Consider the following 24,068-nt stretch of genomic DNA (forward strand, 5'->3'; position numbering starts at 1 on the left):
GAAAATGTTTTCACCATTAAAGAATGAGCAATCAGGAACTAGAAATTTAATCATACATAATAACAAAGTCTGGAATACCAAATATTTTCAATTTCCCATTCAAATTGCAATCAGATTCAAAACATAGCTTTGGAATTAATATCTTTTTTCAACTACTGAACTAACCAGTCTCTCTTCTGCTGCAATTTACAACAGAATTTCATAATTACTGGATCTCAGAATATATTTAGATACTAACCATGTCCTCACTTGAATTTCTACCATTTTTTTTTTTCAAGATTACGAATTGCTGCTAATGGAACAGGTTGAAATCTTACACTGGCAATTACAGGAAAATATATTGGGGAATACTTGTCCTAAGCAGAAGTTGCATACACTCCAATAAACATCAGCATCTGCTCCCCTTATTCTCTTGCGTACTTTCGTAGTATCTGCACTTATCCCACCTACTCTTCTGTAACTTGTAAAGCAATTGAATATTCCAAGCAATCCAGAGCTTCATACCTTAGTGGGAATTTTTCTGAAGCTAAGAAAACTCTATTACATAGGTATATAGCCATGTATATTCAAAATCTATGACAGTTCCAAAACAAAGCTTCCAAAAGACCTAACTGATTAAAGATAACATACACATCAGTTCTGATGTTTTAAATCACCAAGTTACTGAAGCCTGAAAGTATCTGAAACATCTGTTGGGTACAAAAAAAAGTCCTATTTTTAAACACTACTACCCCCAGGCCATCAGATAAACTTCTGTAACAGCAGAAACGACAGTTATGAAATTTTCCAAAAAAAGAAAACACGGTCTTCTGGGATGACAGCAAACATGAGAAATGTCAGACTAAACATACATTTTTGAGAGAGGATGTAAGTAACTAAACAGAGCATAGAAGTGCCATCTTGTCCTTAAAGAGTATCTGCCCTGTTTTGTTTTGAAAGCCTAAGATAAGCTCTATGTTGCCATGATCAGCTCAACAACTACTACTCCACCTTTCTCCTTATCACACTTCACAGAAGCAGGAAAACGGGTTCACTGTTGACTCTGTGGTATGTTCCTCCTCTTCAAATATCTTCCAATTTTTATTTATTTTTTTTATTTTTGTTTGCTTTTGTCCCCTTGTTTCCCCTTTGTATTTGAAGATACATTACAAACTGCATATCTTAGTATCTCATGCTGCTGTCCACAAGCAGGTGGTAAAACTGCTACTGTCTTAGTTATTATATACATAGACATTTGTTCACTCATTTTATTATTTTTGAAGTACCTCATGCCTTCTCATCACTGTTACAGAAGATTAGAGGAAAAAATCTACATGAAACAGTTATGTTACTTTCTACCATATGAGATGAAGAAGATTATTTTGTCTAAAATGTGAAACAACTTGTACACAGCAGGCTTTCTACACTACCCTAGTGTTGGATGTTACAAAAGAAATCGTCTATGCCAGTGTTTCTCTTGGCAAAACTGCTACCAAAATTAATCTGATGAAGTAAGCTGTTTTGGGATGCATGGTGGAAAACACCTTAATATTCCTTATAGCTCAAATCTTACAAGGAAGTTTCCAAACGCCTGTAAAGGCTAATTCAGTTGAGCTTCAATTGAAGCAATTCTATTTTCAAGGAAATATAGCATTCACATTCTCCACAGACTTTTGTGCATTTTAATGGTTCACTACCTCAATGTTTTGAAGGGATTTACACGCTAAGTATGTTACCTTACTTTTAAAGCTTGTACTTAATATAGTACTATTTATATTGTGAAGTTCAGTCCTTCAATTTCATCTCTGGGGTAAATAAATAGTAGTTATCATCCACGTAAGATTTTCTGCAGATTATTTCTTTGGCAACTACAAGTGAGGATAGTAACTGCAAAAAAGTACACGACAGCTCGTTTTCCTTATCTCTAGGACAAAGATCATATTTAATCTATTTAACAAGTACAAGCCCTAAATAATGTTAAAGACTCTCAAAAGCAATGGATGCAAGTGAGGGACAAATCTGTGAGAGTCAAGACCCTAGAATAACATATTCTGGAAAATCAATGTGTTCTCTTTACAGAACTAAGGCAAAGAAGCATACACACCCAGCAAGAGCATAGCCCACCCCAAATCTTCTACTTTCCTTCCTCATTTTTAGGCCAGTTCATTTGTTCAACAAAGTTTAAAAATAATCATATTTGACACAGTGTGTTATTTGGGGCTTTACTTACAGAATAAAGTTTCCCCTAGATTAAATAATTTTAAGATAAATATCCTAGGTTGGAATGGGAGTGAGGAGAAAGTGTGGTGGTGAAGAGAAGAACACTTGACAAAGATTCAGTTTTGCTTCACAAGCAAAACTAGGGTGTCTTTAACAAAAAGTGACTTTTGAGTGGCAGGGTCATGGAAGGAGTTCCCTGGCAGCACCCCTCTGCCAGAGCAGGATCCAGAGCTCAACCCTTCCCTGAGGCATTAGTAAGAGAACCCATGAAGTCAGACTAGAGAAGAACCACAGGGACAGAAACAGAAAGCATGAGAGATGTGTGTAGACTTCACAAAGAATACGGTGAGAGTGACTGGAAGCACCCCATTATACAAATATTTGTTTTCAGCTAAAAATTGGAGAAACCAATGTCTACTGTACTGGGAACAGCAAGGACTGTCTGACTTCACCACAGATGGGGATGAGCTCAGGATATGCACCTCCCTCCATCCTTTTTTTTTTTTTTGTGAAGCAAAAATTTGATTTCTGAAGAAAATATATGTACCTGTAAAGTTAACAGCTTTCCTGATACAGAACAGTGGAGGCTGTTCTAGTGGTACATGGAAATGACATTTCTAGTTCACACACCAGCATATGAAGTTTTATACTGGACACTGACAGCTCCTTCTCAGAAATGAAGGTCCATTTTAGCTTCAAAATTAAGACTATTGATCACAGTAAAGAAAAATAAAAGGCAATTTCAAAGGCATAAAGTGATTACTTTCCTCTAAAAAAGGAAACCTTAATGTGTTAACAGAGTTGGTTTCACGTTACAGCTCTGTGATCTACCATTTAAACCTAACTGCTCTGGCCAAATCAACCCACATCAACCCAATTAGATGCTCAAAAGTCATCTGCTATTACAAGCTTTCAGTTGCCAATAGTGCAGTAGGAAGCATAAGAAAGCATCTGAGATAAGAAACAGAATGATTCCCTAACAGAGGCTCACCCAGTGTATCTTACAGAACAGGAAAATGTAGCTCAAAACTATGAAACAACTCCACATGTTGGTCATAAGAATGTAACAGAATAGTCTATTAATGGTCTTGAGGAATGGAAGTCATCTCCTCACGTGTCATTCTCCTGAGAGGAGAGAACCATCCAGCTAGAATATAAGACACGGGATTTGGGTAAAAGGCCTCGCATTTACTTATTTTATGCTTTTCCATCATTTCTAACATCCCATCATCTCAGCTGCTGCTGTACAAGTAAGAGGAAACAGATCTTGCCCAAAAGCTTACCTGTCGCACCAGATGCAAAGGCTATGCCTCCCTGCTCCTCAGTGTTGACTTACACTCCCTCACGTTCTTCCTCTCCCCTCACAGATGTGTTTCACTGCCCTGTTTACAGAGTGCTAGAAAGAACTTTGGCCTGTAGCAAGGCACACAAAACAGCCTCCCAAATCAAAAAAAAAAAAAAAATATCAGTGAAGCCACAACACTAACAGTGTATCTACAGCAAAGAGGTAGAATATTTGGTATGGGGGTCCTTACCAGTTTTTCTACAGAAATATGTAATGCTGTCTGGGCAGTGTATGCCCTGCACACTGAGCAAACCACAACATAACAGCAAAATAAAATAAAATAGAAATAAAAAATAAAAACTTAAAAAAAAAAAAAAGGTACAGAAGTAGACTGAAAAGTTACCAGATCCAGTGTCTGCCAGAGCAGAACTGCCCTCAGAAGTCTCTGTAGTACTTTGCAGTTACACGTGCATGGAGCTCCCCAAAACATCTTTGGAAGAGTATTCAAGCTTGCTAGATCTATTCATTTCATTCTCCCCCAAATACTTATCCCCCACAGCATTCCTCACCTGGAACTAGTGGAAGAAGAAGGGGGATGACAAAGAAAAACTCAGAAACCTGAAGATTGTTTGGAATTTATTCCCTTGAACATTTCACACAATTGAACAAATAATGTCTTGATTCCACAGCAACAGGAAAACCAAGTAGTACATAATTTAAAGAGACACACACCCAAAACAAAAACAGGTTAAAAACAACTGCATAAATAAAAATCTTCAAAGAAGCTATACAACGGAGACATGAAGCCTTTCTGAGCACTAATTGTCTCACAAATATTTTCTGTCACCAAGCTTATTTCATTTAAACTCCCTCAATTTCTCTGAGGGAAACAGTCTCCTCAAAACAATTATTTCTTAGATTCTACTTAAAAAAAATAAAACACAACAAAACACAAACACAGATGTTTTAATTCTACAATTAAAAGAATCCAAGTCCTTTACACAATATTCTTTTTCTAAGATGCATAAATTTTTAATGAAGCTCTTAAAAGTGCCCAGAAAAATTCATATCACCCTTCAGAATATACACATAACAAACATTAAACAAATATTTCAGTGGAACAAGTCTACAGGTCTGAAAGCTAGAGAGAAAGGTGGAATTGGGAGATCTTTTGCTCCCTAGAAAAAGTGTTCTTAGCAGGATCCAGCCATGAGCATGAACTAACCACATCACTATTTTGTATATTCTTCCTCAGCCCCCAGATCTTTTTCTAGGATTTTTCAGTGAAGCTCTATTAGGTCAGCTGCATCTCAGCTCTTCAGAAAAAATAACCTTCCAGTCGTTTCTTTGCCTTTCCAAATGTTCTGGGATTCAAATTGCTAGTCCCTTAGCATTCTCCTTTCTTTTACACCAAAGCCACACAAATCCTGATAAGAACACTGACAAGGAACATGATGGACTGGGAACAGTCAAGCACATCTCCTAAGAGAGATTCCTGGCTTGCTATTGAGCAATGATTCACCGGGCACTGAACCTTGGTCCTAATCATGCAACCTACGCACTCTCCTCAGTTTCCAAAAACACAGGATCTGATTCTTAAGTTTACATTTTAAATCTTCCAGCAGCGAAATAAATCTTGCATTAGATGTCTTTAGAGCTGTATGAAACCCCATAAAAGGGTTCAGTATTATGTGCCCTGTCCTGCAGAGCACAACACCACCATTACTCCAAACAAAAAATAAAACCTTCAAGGCACAGCAGAAGAGGAACTATCTTTCCTCCCAGTTTGGTGATACATCCCAAAACATGGATGTACCTTTTTTTAAAATTTTATTTTGGGGTGGGGAGGGAAGGGGTATGGATGTTCGTAAATGCAGAGTTTAGTGGTTTAAAATGAAGGCACCACAAACAGAAGAGTCTGTCACAGAATTAATTAGTTTACTGTATCATCTGTAATTTAGTGTTTATAACACAATAAATTAAAATGAACAAAACCCAAAGCTGAATAATAATGAAAAGAAGTGACCAAATGGAGGATTTCATGAAGATGTGTTTGTATGTACAAGCAAACAGTATTGCTTTGAGCTGAATCATTTTCACAAGGCATGTTCAATGTATGTTAATGGAACTGGAAAGGGACAATGATTATAAGCAAGCTGCCAATTTATATATAGAAATTTATACAAAACGTATTTGTACTTCATTAGGCACAGAAGTAGAAGTGTGTGCAAATATTATTGTATGCATTCATAAAGACTGTGAAAATCACAGTTTTAAGATCCTTTTGAAAACGTGGCTCAGTTAATTTACTTTATAGGGTACACCATTTAGAGGAAGCATTCACCCTTTTCTAGCTCTCCAAGTCAGCAAAAGAACTTCCTCCTGTAAAGTCCACCTTTGCTCACTATACACAACTGATTACATGTTTAAGGGTCTGCCATAAAGTGTTTGCTCATAACATTGCTCCCTAAAAACTTTTAAGGCACACCACCCATAGAAGATTTTTTTTTTTAACTTTTCATATTCTTTTCATATTGCACACCTGTATCATATATACTATATATTTTTGTGATTGTAAAGCAGGAGACTTAATGCCTCTACTTTGTACTTAAATTTTCAGTTTTGCATACTATGGCTTATAATTGGTTTCTTAAGTCTTTCACGGGTCAAGTACCTACTGCAAAGACCTCATGACTTGCATATTATTGCAGTATATTTTGAAGTATGAGCTTCCCTAGCACGTCTTTTCCTTATGAACTTCCTATTGCTGAAGTGGACAGAAATGCATTGCTGTGAGAAGACAAGCTTTGAATGGGAAACATCTTACAACAAAACATCACCACCTGAAGTCACCCCAAGGAGCATTATCATAAATCTGATATGGGTAAAGACTGTTCCAAGTCCATCTGTCAAGAAAGAGCTGGAAGTTTGAAAATATGTTCTTACAGACCTTTAGAACAAATAGAAAAAACAGCATTTGCATTAAAAGCACATTAAAACCATATAGAGTACTGTAAATAATATTCAAAAAAAAATCCAAGACATGGTGGTTACAGATTATCAAAGGGAGAGACAGTTGAGAAGCAAAGTATTTTTTTTCCCTTGGCAATAGCAGCAACTTTGGAACAAAGGCAAACGCAGAAGATAGAGAGAAACAGGGAGACAGAATACAGAGAAGGGTTACAGAATCTACGACAAGCATGCCACAGTTCAGCAGGACCAAAAGCACAGTAACTGCTTTTCCCAACTTCCCTTCCAGGAGAGAATGGCATCACTCACTCAAAAGCTTGTTGTCCCTTCCCCAATCAGTATTGCAAGAGGCAGTTTGAACATAACCTCCCTGAAAACATCCCTTGTAACCACTACATAAGATGTCACGCAGGCTCTCTGGCAAACCACGCAAGACTTTCACAAAAATAGTGGTTCTGCTTGACTGCTAAAAAACCTCAGCTTGCTTATCACAGGTTGTAGTCTACAACTATAGTCATTACATGGGACAGACGAAACACATTTAATGCCAGGCAAGCCTGTGGCCACCCAGCGAGGGACTGACGTCTTTAGCAAAGTTAATACATGCCAATCAGGTTAGTAACACATCACAAAAAAGTGCTTGTTGTGACCAATCTTACCTCAGCTGACCAAATATGCTGAATGTTATTTTGTGTTTGAATGAATTTTAATCACTAATCTGGCTAAAAAAGAAGAGACCAGATTTGGTGGCAAAGTAAAGGAGACACTGAGTGCAGGGGGAAACCCCACGCATTCACTTGGGATTCTGTGGCAACTAAAAAGCAGGCCTTTTACAAGTCATTATAATGGTCACTGAACAAGCTAATTCAGGACTGAATTTAACTCAGAGGGTATAAAATTTAAGAACAGAAAGGTTTTTTGTCTTATATATTGTTGAATTGATGTTTCTGCTGTACACCTTCCTTTTGTATTCTAAGGTATCTTTAGATTTCCATCAGAAATGAAACCTACACATTCTACACTTTTGTTTTACTTAATCATTTTAGAGGCAACTTAAACTCCTCATCAACATCTGCCTCACTACTGAGACTGGCTCAGACCTCAAGGTATGAAATTACTACTGCCAAATTTCATTCAGTAGCACTTTCCTGAAAAAGGTCGAACAGTTTCAGATATACAACCTGTTAATTGGTGAATCTACCAGATGGCTGAAGTGGAGCACTGGAACAGCTCTGCCTCTATCTCTAATTCAGAGAGGTTTTTGCTTAAGGCATTAATCTACTCTTCAGTGAACGCAGAATGCCTATAGTTTCTAACATAGTGAAGTTAATAAATTTCAGGAAAGCTTATGCACACATAGTTTGAAGTCAGGACTAGAGATACAGAGATGTAATCTTACAGATTCCCTTTGATTACTCAGAAATAGTACCATATTCTTCCACTGTATCATGAAGCTTTGTAATTCAAAAGTTGAGGTGTTTTTTCACTTGCTTCTATTTTTTCCCCCAAGCCATATAGAATTGTAAACACATTTCCAGTTTCCTGGCCTATCCAGCAAGAACTGGAGCTAAAGATAAGTACCTACAGGACATGACTGTTAAACTGACTGATGGTGAACTGACCTGCCTTTAATGACACTGTAGCCTGCTTTTAAAATACATTACACTTAGCCTCCTCCTGCTTCTTAATACTTGTTAAGCCAGAAATTTTGAAATACATTTAGAACCTGCCTCACAAAGAAAACTAAATCTCAGCTACAAATGGCAATTTTCTAGCAGAAAGTGGGAGAACAACAGAGCCAGAACTCACTCTTCTACCATTAAAGGTATTTCTGTCATGCACACAAGAATGCAACATATTACACTGCTTTAAAGATGAGCTAGCTTCATCCAGCTGAGTATGCCCTATTGGACTTTGTGCACTACAAAAGACAAAGCTTTAAAAGCTCCAAAAGATTAAAAATGATGCTACAGTCAGGCACTGCTTTAGAATAGCAGCAAGCAAACAGGAGCCCTAGATTTCAAGTTTTGCTCTTTGATAAAATAGTGTCTGTTCTATTTTACTTCTCTGGAAATATTACCGTTCTTGTAATTGTGCCACCACAGCAAACCACGGCCTATTGTTTGTCCTACTTTGTGATCACTCAAATGCTATTTACTGAAGGCTCATTTATAAATATGTAATTAAATTTGATTAGTTGGAAGGACTAAATCAGAAGAAGGAGACTTTGACAACAATTGTATTGAAAAACTAATTGATATACAGTTAAATGCTTTTTTTCTACTTTTCATCACCAATAGCTTTATCCCATTAAGCTGCCTTATTCTCATATGAGATACTCTATGAATAACAGCTCCAAGAAATATCTTTTCCATATATCTTAAAGAATATGCTTCACATAAAAAAAAACCAAAAAACTCTTCACCTTTAGAGAAAACAATTTTAATTGTCTAGCCAATAGTACAAAAAATGGTGTAGTTATCCCATCTGTCCAAGGCATTTTGCAAATGTCATTTTTCACAATGGTCTCTCTTTCCTCCATTTCGCCCTATGGAAATTCCACACCAATGACAGAGGAAAGCGTGAAAATAACTACTTAAAGAATCAACTGCACGCAGTAAGAATGAATTTCAGTCTGACTGCATTCAGTTTCCATCTTAGAAATGCTTGTAAGAATAACACTTAAAGTCAAACATAAGCATGATTTTTATCCACCTGTATGTTTTTAAGATCTTTTCTCAACTACCACTGTGAAAACATTCTTTTCTCAAAGTTTTGCTAGAAGTATGTGCTCCCTCTAAAAGCAACTGATTTAGTATTTCCATAGTATTCTAGAACCAATACTAGAAATCAAATCTCTTTCTTACATCACTAAATAAACATTTAGGGGCTGGGTGAACGAGCATTTGTAGCAGAGACACTTCTCCCATGTTAGAAGGAATTAGAATTTTAAGTTAAAAGGCAAAAATACTTCACAGTAAGACACACACATTCACTACCCCATTTCCAAAGCCGTGGCCAGGAGCAGCACAGATTCTGGCAGTAAGGGAAGAGCACCATGACCTGCCAGCACCACAAAACTCAAGAAGTTTAAGGAATCCGATCCCATTAGCTGTCACAGATACCCAGAGTTCCAAATGAGACACAGTCCCAAGATAATGGGATCTTCCCCATTCAAGTACCAGATTAATGAAGAAAAGCTTGGGAGAACGAGAAACCACTCCCAGATTTCAGGCAAACACAGAAATCCAGTTTGCAAGTCATTCCAGTGTATCAAAAGAACTTTTAACTTGACTAACATCAAGATACATACATTACAGACAAAGCCTCTTTATCTGGGCCCACTCAGAGGAGACCCTTAACTGTGCATCTGTGTTTTCCTGGAACTATTTCAGATAATGACCTTGAAAGGACTAAAAATCTAGGCCCTCAAAGCCACAATGCAAAATAATAATATATTGAGACTTTCACATAACGCACAAAATTCACATGGCACCCCAAAATCACACAAGTTATACAGCTTTTTAAGTTGGGTCACATTAAATCTTACTGGTCAGCAGACTGCCCACAGAATTCCCCTAAGATCTGCACAAGAACCTCTGACTGGACATAGAGAAAGGGAACCCCAAAAGCCATCAGCTGACACATGAAAAAGGAGTCCAAAGGGTTCTGGGCTACTTGGTGCCCAATCGAGGAAACTGTGCTTTGCAGGCGCTGGCTTGCCACCCTAACTCTGTCAAAGAAGATGAGAGAGTACTGCACCACCCTGCTAAAGAAGGAAGCGGAGCTACCTGGGGCCCTCTCTGCTGAGGCGGAGATGGAATTTGCCCGTCCACTTCCATCACTTGCCATAGTGTCCTGCAGAGGTCCTTTGGTATCCTATAAGAATGGGAGAGGGGAGGATTAAATTCATATTCAAATTGGAAGTACATCAAAAATGCTCTTTTTTCATATGAGGCTGTATGTACTGAAAACAATGAACTAGGAAGACATCCCTCTTCCAACTAAAATACCCTTTTATCATCACATAAGGCAAGGTCTGAACCAAATACATTCCCTCTCAATATGTTGCTTTATTTAAGCCCCCAAAAACAAGCTGTATATCCAAGAAAGCCAAAGCACTGAGATTCCTGAAGTCTGCTTATCTGGAATATAATACAAGTTTCACTTTTGGTCTTTCTTTTTGGCATACATTATGGCACAAATTTTGGGATAAATCCCAAAAGTTAGCATGTACTAAACAAACAACCGAGAAACAGGCAGAAAGACAACAACCATCACCACCATAGAGGTTAAATATAATCTAATGGGAGAAAGACAGGTTGTGTCATGCAAGCTTAACAGAACTTGAATGCAAAGAGACTACCACATAGTTTGCTCACTCTTGCTCACGTGGAGTACCACAAAAATACTGAAAAGTGAGTTGAAGAGACAAATTAAGTCTAACATGCCTTGGATTGTATAGACAAAAGCAGGGACATTTTTCTGTAATACAGGGGAGGTCTTGGTCCTATGTTTAAAGCACAAATGCTTCCATTACAATTGTGTAGTAGAAAGGATATCCTTTCTTTCCATACAGGTTCCCACTAACAGATAGCAAACATTTAGAAAAGACCAAAGGTCTTCTTTATAGCCTATGCAGATGGGTCAGAACTTCATGTTTTAGAGGAAATGCAAATAATATGTTTCATCTTAAGGAAAAATAAAACCATTAACAGAATTCCTCTAGTCTCTAAATGAACTGAATAAGCATTTCTGTTTAACAAGAAAGCAGATCAAAATACTGTTCTGAATGGCACAGTATGTTGTTTTATAATAATCATGAAAAGAGAAGTGATAATTACAGAAACTGTTTTTAAGTAAAATTTATAGAACTGCAAGACACCGTGACATAAAGCAACTTGACGCATTCTGAATTTTTCTGCTTTCTGAATAATAAAAAATAACGTTTACTTTTTCAATGTTAAGAATCAAAATCTACTAACTTGACATTTTAGATGAAAATAATGAGTTACCTTTCCTGACACTGCTGGCCTCTTCCTTTGAGCATAACCGGAGAGTCGGTAACAGTAGTGAGGCTTACAGTAGAATTTACCTGCAGATACAATACAAATGATGGTCAACAATGAAAACGAAGCAGCTTAACACAATATAAATGTATATCTCACTGCAACTTATTTCCTGTTGCCTTTCCCTTCGCTTCATCTAGTTTAATCAATATGCATGAAGACAAACACTATCTGAAGTTTTAACTCTAGCCCTCCTCTCTCCCCCTGCTAGCTAGCCTCCTTTCTATTGGGTGCCTAACAGCCATTTAGTTTAATATCCTATCAAACACCAAAGCAAAGCTGTGAGGCTTGTGTGGTATCACATGCTAACAATGCGGCTGTGTGTGGGGAACAAAGAAATCATCACATGAAAAGCTGGCAGAAGCACTTTTGGAAAAAGCAAGAATGAATACAACCAGCAGAGGAAAGTGGGAGAGGATGGTGTTAACTCCCAAAGAGCCATCTCTGAAAATGCACAGTGGCTACTTGTGGAAAGAACAATCAAGCAACAATTCTTTTTCACAAACCTTTTGTGACACTACTGATTTAGTAACACCCCAGATGCCTAGATAGGTTTTCACCATTATCTGAACGCTATCAGGAAGCCAAAGCAGCACTAGTGATACTCTAATGCAAATAATAACAATAGGAGCAAACTGCTAGCACAGCTATTTGCCAGTGTACCTTTGTTACTGTATCCTGCTCAATGGCTGCAGCTCACAGCATCCCCTTCTTCTGTGAATTCCTACTCCTACAACTTTACTAATGCATTTCAATTCAATACTTTGACTTTTGCTGGTTCCCCCAGTTTCTCTGGACTGGTATTAGCACAGTAATTTCTAATGATTTTTTTTATGACAGAAAAATGGAAAATGTTATCTTTTGAGAAGTCTATGTTTAAATAAACATTTGTTAATATTGACTCAGAAAACTGCTCATTCAATTTGTTTCAGGGGGAAATGTCTGAAAAGAGAAACAACAGAAAGGCTCTTACATAAAAATTCTCAGACTTTGAATGCTCTTCAGTGAAAAGAACTAGATGAATAGCAACTATGTGCACATACCTTGTTATTTTTCTCTCAGAGAAAACCCAGATTGAAATATGAGCTGGATTTTCACAATGATTAGACTGGATAGGACACCACATATTTCTGTTTGGACATATTCTTCATACACATATGCATATGGAACTTAAGCATCTTATTATTTCAGAATCAATGCTATAAGTGTGCTAAGACTCCAAGCTTTCTGTTTGCTTCACTGAAGCTATCTGGCCATAACTATGTATGTAAGCTTGTTGGCAGAGGGAATCACTAAATCTGGTGGCAAAAACTGTTTCAGCCCATAGAGCTGACAGAACTCCGTCTGTTATTGCTAAACATTTAATCAGATACTCCATTACTTCTGCACTAAATACATGCACTAAATAACAGCAGTGCTCAAAAATGCTTTGTCCCAACTTCGATTACTGATGAAGCTGTTACTTTTACGTGTTGACTTTGAAATTATCATTGGCCCCTTTAAATTCATAAACCAAGTCTGCTGACCTTCTGACCAAGGAATAATGCATTCTATTTCTTACTGGGAGACTGGTTTGATTCCTCAATCCTTCGTGACAGAGCAAGTCCATTACTGAGGGTTGTTATAAAATTCATCATCAATAGATACATTATTTTGGTTCTTTTTTGCTCCTTATGCCTAGCTGATGTTTCCATGGGCATTATCCTACCCAATATCTTCAAAAAAAATCTTCCAAGCTACCCACAGAAGGTTTCTATCAATTTCATAACTTTTCAGTCTGCACAGAATACTCTGGAGTTCCATTCCATGGCATACAGCTTACTGAAATTTTTACTTCATCTTAGCTTCAATGAATGTGGAAAAGGATTAGTTCTAGAACTTTTTTTCACTTATTTTGGTTTATACACAATCATTTCTGGTATAGAATCCTTTCCATCTAATATCTGACTAGTTTTACATCATTTTGTACATGTTTTCCTATTGAGATAGGAGTAAAGATAAATGACAGCCGTGAAAGAATATTGTTGATATACATAAAGGTTTATCTAAGACACTTTTTACTTCATTCTTTCTTCAGAAAATGTGAAATTTCTGTTAATTCCTGTTCAAGCAACAAATGCAACACATTGCTACCCTTTGACAAAAGTTACTTTTCAAAAGTGATGTGTGATTTCAAATCATTATTTTCAACATGCACAATTTCTGGATGACAAAATGAGTTACATCTCCTGACATATTGTTCTGGTTTCTGGTTAGGTATATCTGATTATATTCTTAGGTATATCTATCCATGTAGTTTCAACAGTTTAAGAGTGTGTGTCTTTGGAACTGAAGTTACTCCCTTCCCTAACTCACCAAACTTCCAAGACAGTTCAAAGTATTCTGACAAAAAAGCAATTTCTCTTACCATCTTCAATATCATAGGCGTAAGATGACAATCGCAGAGTGGTGGCACAGTATTCACACTTGAAGCAACTGCGGTGGAAGAACTTGCCTTCAGCACTCAGCCTCTCCATCACGTAGACTCGCTTGTGGCAGAAGTAACAGACATCACTGCCTCCCAGGTTTTGGGGGAACTCCTTTTTGAGTGAGCCCTAGACAGAAATAGGCATGACTAAATTTGTGCATGTCCAGTCTCTCAAGATTGTGTCGTCATATCTTCTCCTCATCTTTGCAGATACAGGAGCATCTGGATGCTGCTGTTCTTTGACACATGGGTGCTGCAGTTCTTTGACACAAACCAGTTTTAGCCAGGACACCAAAAACTAACCTTGAAGTCCAGTGAAGAAAGTCCTAGGACACCACACCTACATTTGTGAAGAGTAAATTAAGCTCTGGATTGGGGAGTGAACACAAGTACTATTAAATATGACCTTGAAGTAAATAACTGAAGGAGGCATATGACGGAAAGGCAAAAACATTAGAAATCCCTCAAACAGCAGTTCTTAGACCTTCATTATCAAAGTTGGTATCTCCTCCAGAAAACAATAATGCTGAAGTAGCCCCAGTGGACCAAACACATCTTCATGAATGTGACCGGCAGTTTGTTAACTGTTCATACACAATCCTTAGACACTGAGATTAAATTCAAACATTTTGCAAAGAAAACCAGAACAAGAGTGAGGGGGGATGGAGAAAGGGAAGTGAAGCCTTTCACAAAGCTACTATAGATTCCATCAGCTGTGCTAACAAACAGACACTCACAATACTTCGGATCTACAGAACATCTAATCACAAACACACGTCACCTTCTGTACATCGTCTTACCAGTTCCTTCTTGTCTAGAAGGGTTTTGGGTTGCTCTTTCCTTTGAAGCTGATTGGCTATCTGCTCAGCTAATGAGCTCACGCCGCCTGTGTACATCTTTATGTACTTCTACCAGATGGATGGAATGAAACAAAAGGGAAGTGAGAAAAGAAAAAAAAATTTTTAAATGACTGAAAAGATAATAGGTTAGGTGGTGAAAAGGTGCAGAGAGGTGAAATCATGCCAAAACTGTGGACAATATGAAGTGACAGGTAGTAACAGCAAAGCTAGTGTCATCAATAATCACTAGAACAGTCCAATATCAACTGCAACCACGAAAAAGAAGGTTTGCATTTTGCATTCTGTATGTGCTGTAGAAATACTAAGATGATAAAGAGATCAGAGCTTACTTTTGCTTGTGGGGTATTTCATACCTGGAAACCTGAACATATACACTTCTCAAAGATAAAAGCAAATATAGGTAAAGATTTTACGTTCCAGGTAAAATTGGCATCACAATCAAAAATCTTTTAGAAGACATGTCACAGAGTCTAATGTAACATGCTGACTGCAACATATTTATATGCTTAGCACAATATACTTATAAGCTTAGCAACTGGAAAGGACTCGTTTACAGAGCATTCATAGAGCAGGAAGAAATCCTTAAATCATGAACTCACAGTGATTCAAAAATACAATTTTTTCCAATGCTAAAAATACATAGAAGTTTATAGGGAAAAAGAGGCAAGAACCTCATCCAACACATTAAAGCCATACCTGCATACACCTGGAACACGCATTTGTTGAACTGTGAACATGGCTTTATGACTAGGCTTTTCTCCATCATGGATATTGACTGTCTCCAGAATTGGATACTTAAAAACCCTCCAGTATTCCGAGAAATCTAGGCAGGTTGGCTATTACCTTACACAGTACAAAATGAGTGTTTGCAAGCCAAGTTCAGTCACTGCAGGAGCGGAGGAAGTGTTCTTCACAGGAAATAATCAGCCATCAGCAGTAATTACATAGTTAGGAAAATTATGTGGTTACATCCGTGTTAGCTTAATCACACTGCAAACACCATGTATTTGACTCAGAGCAGCAAGGAGCACGCCAAGCCATTTTCCTTTTCCAGACTAAGAAGTATTATGAACGTTTCTAGCTGGAGTCTCCTCAGCAAATGAAAGAGCAGAGACACACACTGGCTTCTGATATAACAGTAACCTGAAGGAAAAGGCTGAAGTCTTATCTCAAAACCCCCTTTACCCATAGTAGAACTTGTTTGAAGCACACTAGTTATTTCCCACAACTAGTAAGAGCAAAAATTTCATGAGTGTGGTTATTAGCCTTTTAGAAACGTATATAACCTTCACATGTTCAGACAAGAGAAAAGCAGGATGCATCACAAAAAAAAAAAAACAAAAAACAAAACACACAGAATGGGTACTTGTGGGGGAAATGGTTTTAAAAATGGTGTGCTCAGCCATCAGAGATTATCATCGCTATTGCTTTACTCCTAATTCATTATGTTGTGTCACTGTTGTAAAGAAGGTTTATTTCTCACCATGAAGAACTTACACTCACTGCTCTTACAGGCTTGTATACTAATTCAAGCCCAAAATGTAGATCACTTGCAGTACTTATATATACAAGAAAAACCATGATTTGTCTTTCAAAAATTTCAGGGTTCCATATTCTTCCTCAGTTTATGTGCACACACATATGTGCAGTTGTATTTCAATGTCATATATCGTATTTTGTCAAATATTACATTTAAAATGGAATACACTGGAAAATTTTTCTTCCTTTCATTTAGCATTGATCTGAAACTGGCAACCATGATCGTCTGGCCAAGAGGTTTCCATTTTCCTCTAAAAGGAAACCTTTGAGGATATTTAAGTTTTCTTAAAAGACAATTCAAGCTCTTCCATGGGAAGCAGGTGCTTTTAACAGAAACTTTCTTTTAGCTGAAACTGGGTTTTCTACTGAACAAGTTTTGATTTGAAACCTTCATCCAACCTTAATTGCAGGTGCTTCAGGATCTTTAAATTTCGACCAACACATATAAAGTTTTGTGCCTGAACAGTGACTCACAATACCATGGATTATTTAGTGTGAGAAATTTAGTTGCTGAATTTTTGATTTTGGGCTCTGTGTTTCTGATATTTTTTTTTACTATACATGACATCTGGCCTAATACTGGATTTTTAGTGAAGCATTTTATCTTTCCTCCCTTGGGCAAATGCCTTCAAGATGTAGAAAGTTCTGAAACATTTTGAACCCACTTCAGCTTAGGTCAAATCAAGTTCCTGTTGTTTGTTTTACACATGACAACTGCAACTAGTTCAAATTCCCAGTGATTTTTCAGAAAGCCAAAGTACTTTCTACTTCATACTATCCATTAGGCATATACACACCAACATATTCTGTAGTTTGGCCCAAACTCTCAAGAAAAGCAGCAAGCAAAACAAGAAAGCTTTACTCCAAAGCTAGACCATTACTGCTCAAAAATCTGATTTGAGAGTGGGATGTAGCAGAAGCCTTGTCATTTGCACCAAATGTTAAATATACTTAGTTTCAAACTGGTTTAGGGTTGACAACAACCAAGCTATGTAACAGGCTGCCTCTGGTTTCTCATTTGTGCATGAATATGCACAGATATCGCATTCTGCAGGTGAAGCAGTGCAAGCCTAGCCATCTCTTGTGGTAGGTCCCTGGGTGGGGCAAGCAGACACAGCTGAGTGCACCTTGCAATGCTCAGGCTAATGCTACCTGTCGAAGAGAGTCAGATGAAGGTGAAGAAGGGCGATTAGAAGAACGGAGGCTAAGGGAGAGCTCCCACTGGTCAACAAAGAATCGACGAGACGGTTCAGTCTCAGGCTAAAAAATAAAATAAAAATCAAAGCAATCATACATGACTATGAAGGAAAAACAGGAGAAAATGAGAACAAAAACAGGCCCTTCTTCCCATGAGCAAAAAAAAGTAATTATGAGAGAAGATGCACTGGACATTTTTTCCAAGTTGTCCTACAAGGGTCTTTTTCTCCCTAGTGAGCCAGAGTAACTTATTCTTAATTTGCTCTTTATTTGGTTTTAAGTTATTTAGGGCCATTTGGAAGCAGTTACCTACTTCCACAGATGTCCAGCCTCCTATAACCCAACCAACTAAACCACTGGCACAGATCCCAGATCAATTTCCTCTGCTCCTCCTGAACCTCCCATTATTCTGAATTACTGGCTCAAGACACTACAATTGTATTTCAGGCCACGTGAGACCTCTTCTATATTTTAACTATATAAACCAAAAGCCTGCTCTCCTTAGGGGTGGAAGAGAAAGAAATTAACTTGTATGCGTTGCCAGTAATCAGCATCAAGTTTCCAACATAACATTTAATGTCAGCAGATTTGAAACATCACGCTAAAAAGAATGAAACAATAAAATGCAATCTGCTGCTGTTTCAATGATTTGCTTATCAAATGGCAAACAGCAAATCCCAAACTGAGAATGCGCATCCTTCGGAAACCAGTTTTTCACAGAAGAGCCCAAAAATTGGCCTCTCTCATTATCTCTATAGTTCATTAATGCCCATCTCCCAAGAACCTACTTAATGTAAATAGGAAAAAAAATTGGGAGCTAAACATATCAGACAGTGCTGGTAGCAATTTATAGGAATGTACAGTTTCTATCCGGAAGAAAAAAATTATGTAAATTTCAAATATTTGACCCACTTTCAATTTTAAAAAAGAAAATTATGCTTTAGGTTATAAAAAGGAAAACTAAATGTCATATAGCTGCTTGACCCACAAAAACAGCTATTTCTGGCAATTTAGAATAGGTTAGCTTCAAGATTAAATCTACTGGGCAAAATGTAAAATAGCTGGGATTTCAGAAATGTAACTGTTTGTTTTATACACCAATTTTCTGTACTTAAGATCATCAACATTTAACCAAATTGATTTTCTGAAAATTTCTTACTTTGCTTTCTCTCTCTTACTATTCTACTTTTTCTTGATTTCTTTCCTTAAATCCCACATCATAATCTATCATTGTCTGCAGTGTTCCAACATGTTTTCTTTTTCCTCTCTGCCTTACCCGCTTTATCCTATCCTCTACTTTGTGTTCTACATCTCCCCTTTATTTTCTCTCATCCGTAATTCTGCACTATACAGCAATAAGATTTTTTTTTTCTTTGCAGTGTAATCCTATTAATCTTTTCCATCCTCAAAAAGAGCCTAGAAGTACTAGAGAGCAACACAAAAGGTAGGAAGTAAATGTTTTGGTCCCTGTGTTAATTCTGTATCATTACTTCAACTGAGTAATGAAATACATGTGAGCATGCTGTCCTTGGATCGTGACTGAGATCTTCGGTTGTATCACCCATTAACAAATAGATGATAATATGTTTAAAGGAGTCTTCTTACTCGGTCTTTCATTGTTTCTTCTATGTCCCCAGCATCCTATTTCAAATCCAGCCAAAGGTTTATTCTGCCTTCCTGGAGAACAGCTTCACTGATTTTAATCATCATCAAAGACTGCATCCCCAAAGAACACCAATTTAAAGTGACCTAATTGTTATAAATTCCCTTTTGACATCCCTTGGAAAAGTTATGCCCACCAACAAAAGTTCTGGGACTGTTTATACTCCTGCTCAAGAAGACAGCTTGGTTTTGGATAGTTAACTCAAAACCATAAATTCTGAAAAAATAATCACTTATGTAGATGGTGTTTTCCAAAGGCACTCTCCAGTTTGCCAAAGGCTGTTGAAGGTAACCGAAAACAGCTAGGAACGAGAAACAAAAGAAGGCACAGTTCAAACTGGCATGCTCCCCTATGCCAAGAGAAGACAAACAGGAGAGAATATTAAACACAAAACCAAACCAAACCAAAAGTGTACAGTAGAATCAAAGAAAATCTGCACAAGCTGCCAACTCTGTTGCTGGAAATAAGTATACAGGAAATATGGACACAGAAGTAGTACTTCAGAGCCAGCAGTTATGCTTGGAAAACGCAGATGTTCTTGCTTCCAGAAGCAAGTAAATCTGGTGAGCAACTGACTGGTAAATGACCACTGTGAGAAGACTTGATCCATGGTCCAGCTGCTTTTCAGCATGCACTCTGAAGCTTGCCGGCTGTTTTTTACCTTATTGTTTATACTATTTTGTGAAACAGAAACATTCTCATTCCTCAAGGAAAGAGTTAAAAACCAGCAAGCATGATAAAAATACTACACAAAATGAGCATGATCTTCTCTTTTTAGCCACATGACTGTGTACAGGCAATGGTCCCTGTATTCTGGTGAATTTTTCCACCCCTCTGAGCACAGATGTCAGTGGTACCCAGAATCACCCCCTGATGCAGGACGCCAGACAGGCAGGGCTGTAGTCACCTGATGCCTCACGGCAGGCCTGGACTCCAGGAGGGCAGCCAGCTGACATGCCCTTTGTTCAACATTCTCAGGCACTTGGTCATCAGAAAAAAAACGAGGAGATCTCTGTGAGATAAGGAAGGAGGGAAGAAGTAAACAAACCAGGAAAAAAAAAATCCCCCAAAGGAAAAGACAACAAAATGCCAGACGCAAGGTAGGAAATTCACATGCAGAGCAGTAAGAAGCTCCCTACCGAAGACTGTTTTCATTTCCACTGTGTACTGCATTAATGTTCTAATGAAGAGCTAAATTTTGACACTCCAGGCTAAGAAAAAATCAGCTGAATTAGACATTATTCACAACTTTCCCACCTAGGACAGCTGCAGCCAAAATCAAACAAGCGCTTAGCCTCTCTCTGGCATTGCCATCCAAAAAAAACAAACAAACAAACAAACAAAACCCAAACCCAAAATAAAACAAACAAAAAACCACTCTTCATCAAGATGTGACTTTATCATGCACAAAGGAACTTATTCACCAATTTATTTCACTCTAGTACTTGTTTGTTGAGGATTTCCTTTACACATCTACACCTGCACATATTTGTGTTTCTCAGATTTTCTGCACAGAAACACACATTTTAGGGCAATATATTTCAGTGTTCATAAAGAATTAAATAAGCTCTTTAAAGATGCTTGTATATAAAAGAGAATGCTGTGCTTATAAAAGAGAGGATGTTTAATGAGACCGGCTGGTCGAAGCAAAATCAAACTAGCACAGAAGTTGCCGATTTTACTTCTGCATCTTCTGTCCTACTTGTTCTTACTGCACCATTGTGTCAACACACCCCAGGCACTATATCTGACACCTCTGCTATTCTGGTCTTTCATATCAATCTTGCTGAACTGTTGTGTGTTGCACATAGTGACATGGAACAAAGACCTGACTTTTGGCCTGCTGTACAGGACAGAGTATCACTTGCAACATCATACAGCTTTCAGCTAATTTGTTTGTAGTGTTCAAAAGTAAACGGACCAGGAACTACAACTGTGTGTGTGAAGAAACCTCAGGCTTAATCTGTCAAGAAAGCTCAAGTGCTGCTACATGCTGTTAACTGTTCTCCAAAGCAGAACAGAAAACTGGGTTCACACCCAATCAATGAGAAGCACTTTTCCCATTCAAACGCATTAATAATACTCTATTTTCAGCTGCTTTCGGTTCCACCTACTCCTTCCTACTAGATCATTTTCACTAAAACTAGGGCCTATTGTAAAGCTGTGGGCTTCTGTGTCACTGCAGACACATGCTTATTCATTTTCTACTGCCTGTCAGAAAACATTCAGCCCACAAGTGTCTTTTGTGTAGAACACATATTTGAAGTTACAACAGCTTTATAGTTGGCTACCATTTATGACTTAATTCATTAAAAGCCTTTACTGGAATGTCAATTAATTTGTCAATATGAATTCAAATCAACCAATTCTTTTGAGTGCCTATCTTTCCTTTTCCCATGCTTCTGGATAATACTGAATCATTAAGACAGGCTGTTGAATATTTCATTGTTAAGAAGGCTTCAACCCTCTATACTAAATAATGCCTCACCATTTTTCCTTCTACTTTGGCCTGTAGGAGGCAGGATGGAATGCCAGTTGTTTAACCATCCAGAAAGCAAGCAGTGAACACAGTGCAACCATGTACGCATGAATTAGCACAAAACATAACTCTTCTTGTTCTGCTACAGCCACAGCATACTTCAAAAAGAGGTGTAAGAGAAAAAGAAGAATAGGAAGAGCTTAAGTGCCAAATCTATGGCAAAATACAAGCATATAGCAAACTGTTGATGAAGGCTTGTTATGCGTTCGTGTGGGCATCACGCAGAAATAGTTGACTGCTCCTAACTGACTCTCAGCAGTTTCAGCGTGTTAACAGCAGCATTAGGATAAGTGCTTCACTACTCAGTACATTTGCTCCCTGTATTGCACACAGCTGTGTCATCAGAATCCATGCCATTTGTTCATGCTCTTTACCCTTCCTTGTCTGGGACTCTGCTCCCCAAGATAGTCAGCACCAGGTTCCCTGTTTCTCTGCAGGCAACAAATTATGAGCTTAATAACAATCACAGACCAACTTCCTAGTCAAAACAGACTGAATTTGATTCTTCTTAAAATGTAGGCAGAAAAGAAGTCATAATGATAGAAAAACAGTTTACTGAGAAGAATATTTTAAAAATGGCAATAATGACTTGGTTCCTGTAGGGAAGATATCAAAAAAAAGAAGTTCATATAGATTCATATTAAATCTGTTAACCGCAGTGTAATAAAATTAGTACAATAAAGATGGTAAGACACTCAACATCTACTGTGATGTTAGATCAAAGGAAAGAAATAGAAAGTTTAAAGGAATTGGTAGAATGAATGCATTAGAAGTGCAGAGTTTTTAAAAGACATCAGTGTAACAAGCACATAGATCCATTTGACTCGCTATGAGGTGTGGGCCAAGACTATTTCAGAAAAAGAATAAGGAAGAAAAAATGTCTCCAAAGGCAGGTTCCTCAACTGGTTCTAACAGATTACTTCTGTAACACAGGAGGTAAAAATTCCTCTGAGTTAAAAGGAGGAAGCTGACAATGCCTTTTTTTTTTTTTTTTTTTAATTTGAGCAAAAATGTTTCCTATAGGACATGAGGTAGAAAATGGTCTACGTACGTTTGGACCCAGCAGCAGTCAGCTCTCATGACTGAACTAGGCAAGTATGAGAGAGTCACGGGACAAACAAACAAAATACTTGGAGAAGACAGGGAGGGAAAATACAGGACTAAAGGGTCCTCAGAAACTGAAAGCCCATTTTTTAAATATGGAAAGTGACTGCCACACCATAGATTAAAAATAAATCTCAATATTTAACTTAGTTTCTCTATCATAAGCTTGGGGAAAATCTATCACAATGTCTGGTGCCCTGCCACAGGACAAGAGGCAATGGGCACAACCTGAAGCACAGGAGGTTCCAGCTGAATATGAGAGGGCACTTCTTTACTGTGAGGGTGACAGAGCACTGGAACAGGCTGCCCAGAGGTTGTGGAGTCTCCTACTCTGGAGGTATTCAAAACCTGCCTGCATACCATCCAGTGCAACGTGCTCTAAGTGACCCTGCTTGAGCAGGGGGGATGGACCAGATGATCTTCAGAGGTCCCTTCAACCACAATCATTCTGTAATGATACAATTTCTCATTACACTCAACTCAGTTTAGATGTGGGTTTTGCTAATGAAAAGGGCTTTCCCCACCTATTTTACCCAGATGTGCATTCCTGAATCCTTCCTTGCACCACACTGTCCACAGTGTGCCAGAAAACAAACTGCTTTTTTTGTTAGAACAATTGTAAATCAGTTTGGTAAGCAGACCCAACTAGTCTGCACAAATCTCACATAGGAGAAGCAGCAGAGGAAGTGTGGTCCAGAGGCTGTAGTGAGGGCAGCTGAAATGCAACATGTAACTGTACTCTGAGAAACCACAGCAGTAAGACAAGTCAAACAATATGTTCAAGAATGTCCCTTTTCTACTCTGCTAAAAGTAGAGTTTATAGAAAAACAAGCGCTCAGCAAAGAAACATTTTCCACCTTTGGGGAAATCTATTTGGGTCTATGGAACTGTAGCTGTCTTTTTATCAACTAAACATTAGTTAAGGGCTGATCAGGAAGGAGGAGAATTTATTACTGCAGTAGGAAGATGGAACAAAAATAAAGACAGACAACTCAAAGAAGCAGGATGACCATGTATAACAAATGAGACAGATATTTAAAGATTTCAGGTAATATTTAACTAGAAGGACAACAAATACATGTGTACACACATCTGATTCACATGTATATACTGTGTTCAGAACAATACAACTCCAAATGCAAACTAAGACAGACTGAAAACAAACTCTTGAGACAA

At 37.9% G+C, this 24,068-nt stretch overlaps 1 protein-coding gene across 5 annotated transcripts in view; it reads right to left on the reverse strand.

Annotated features, from left to right (window-relative positions):
* The window catches only part of MICAL3 (microtubule associated monooxygenase, calponin and LIM domain containing 3), a 158,955-nt gene that overhangs the window by 60,206 nt on the left and 74,681 nt on the right, over positions 1 to 24,068 (reverse strand). For 4 of the 5 annotated variants that reach the window (XM_050715470.1, XM_050715459.1, XM_050715466.1 and 1 more), the window contains exons 18-20: positions 13,931 to 14,117; positions 11,470 to 11,549; positions 10,246 to 10,333 (exon numbers count right to left, since the gene is read on the reverse strand). In XM_050715470.1, the coding sequence (XP_050571427.1) occupies positions 10,246 to 10,333; positions 11,470 to 11,549; positions 13,931 to 14,117 (355 nt within the window). Of the gene's footprint in view, positions 1 to 10,245; positions 10,334 to 11,469; positions 11,550 to 13,930; positions 14,118 to 14,790; positions 14,899 to 17,541; positions 17,650 to 20,156; positions 20,262 to 22,162; positions 22,220 to 24,068 lie in introns of all 5 variants that reach the window. The other variant, XM_035550765.2, reaches the window with a different exon arrangement.

This window comes from Cygnus atratus, chromosome 1 (assembly GCF_013377495.2).
Source record: "Cygnus atratus isolate AKBS03 ecotype Queensland, Australia chromosome 1, CAtr_DNAZoo_HiC_assembly, whole genome shotgun sequence".
In the NCBI taxonomy this organism is placed as follows: domain Eukaryota; kingdom Metazoa; phylum Chordata; class Aves; order Anseriformes; family Anatidae; genus Cygnus; species Cygnus atratus.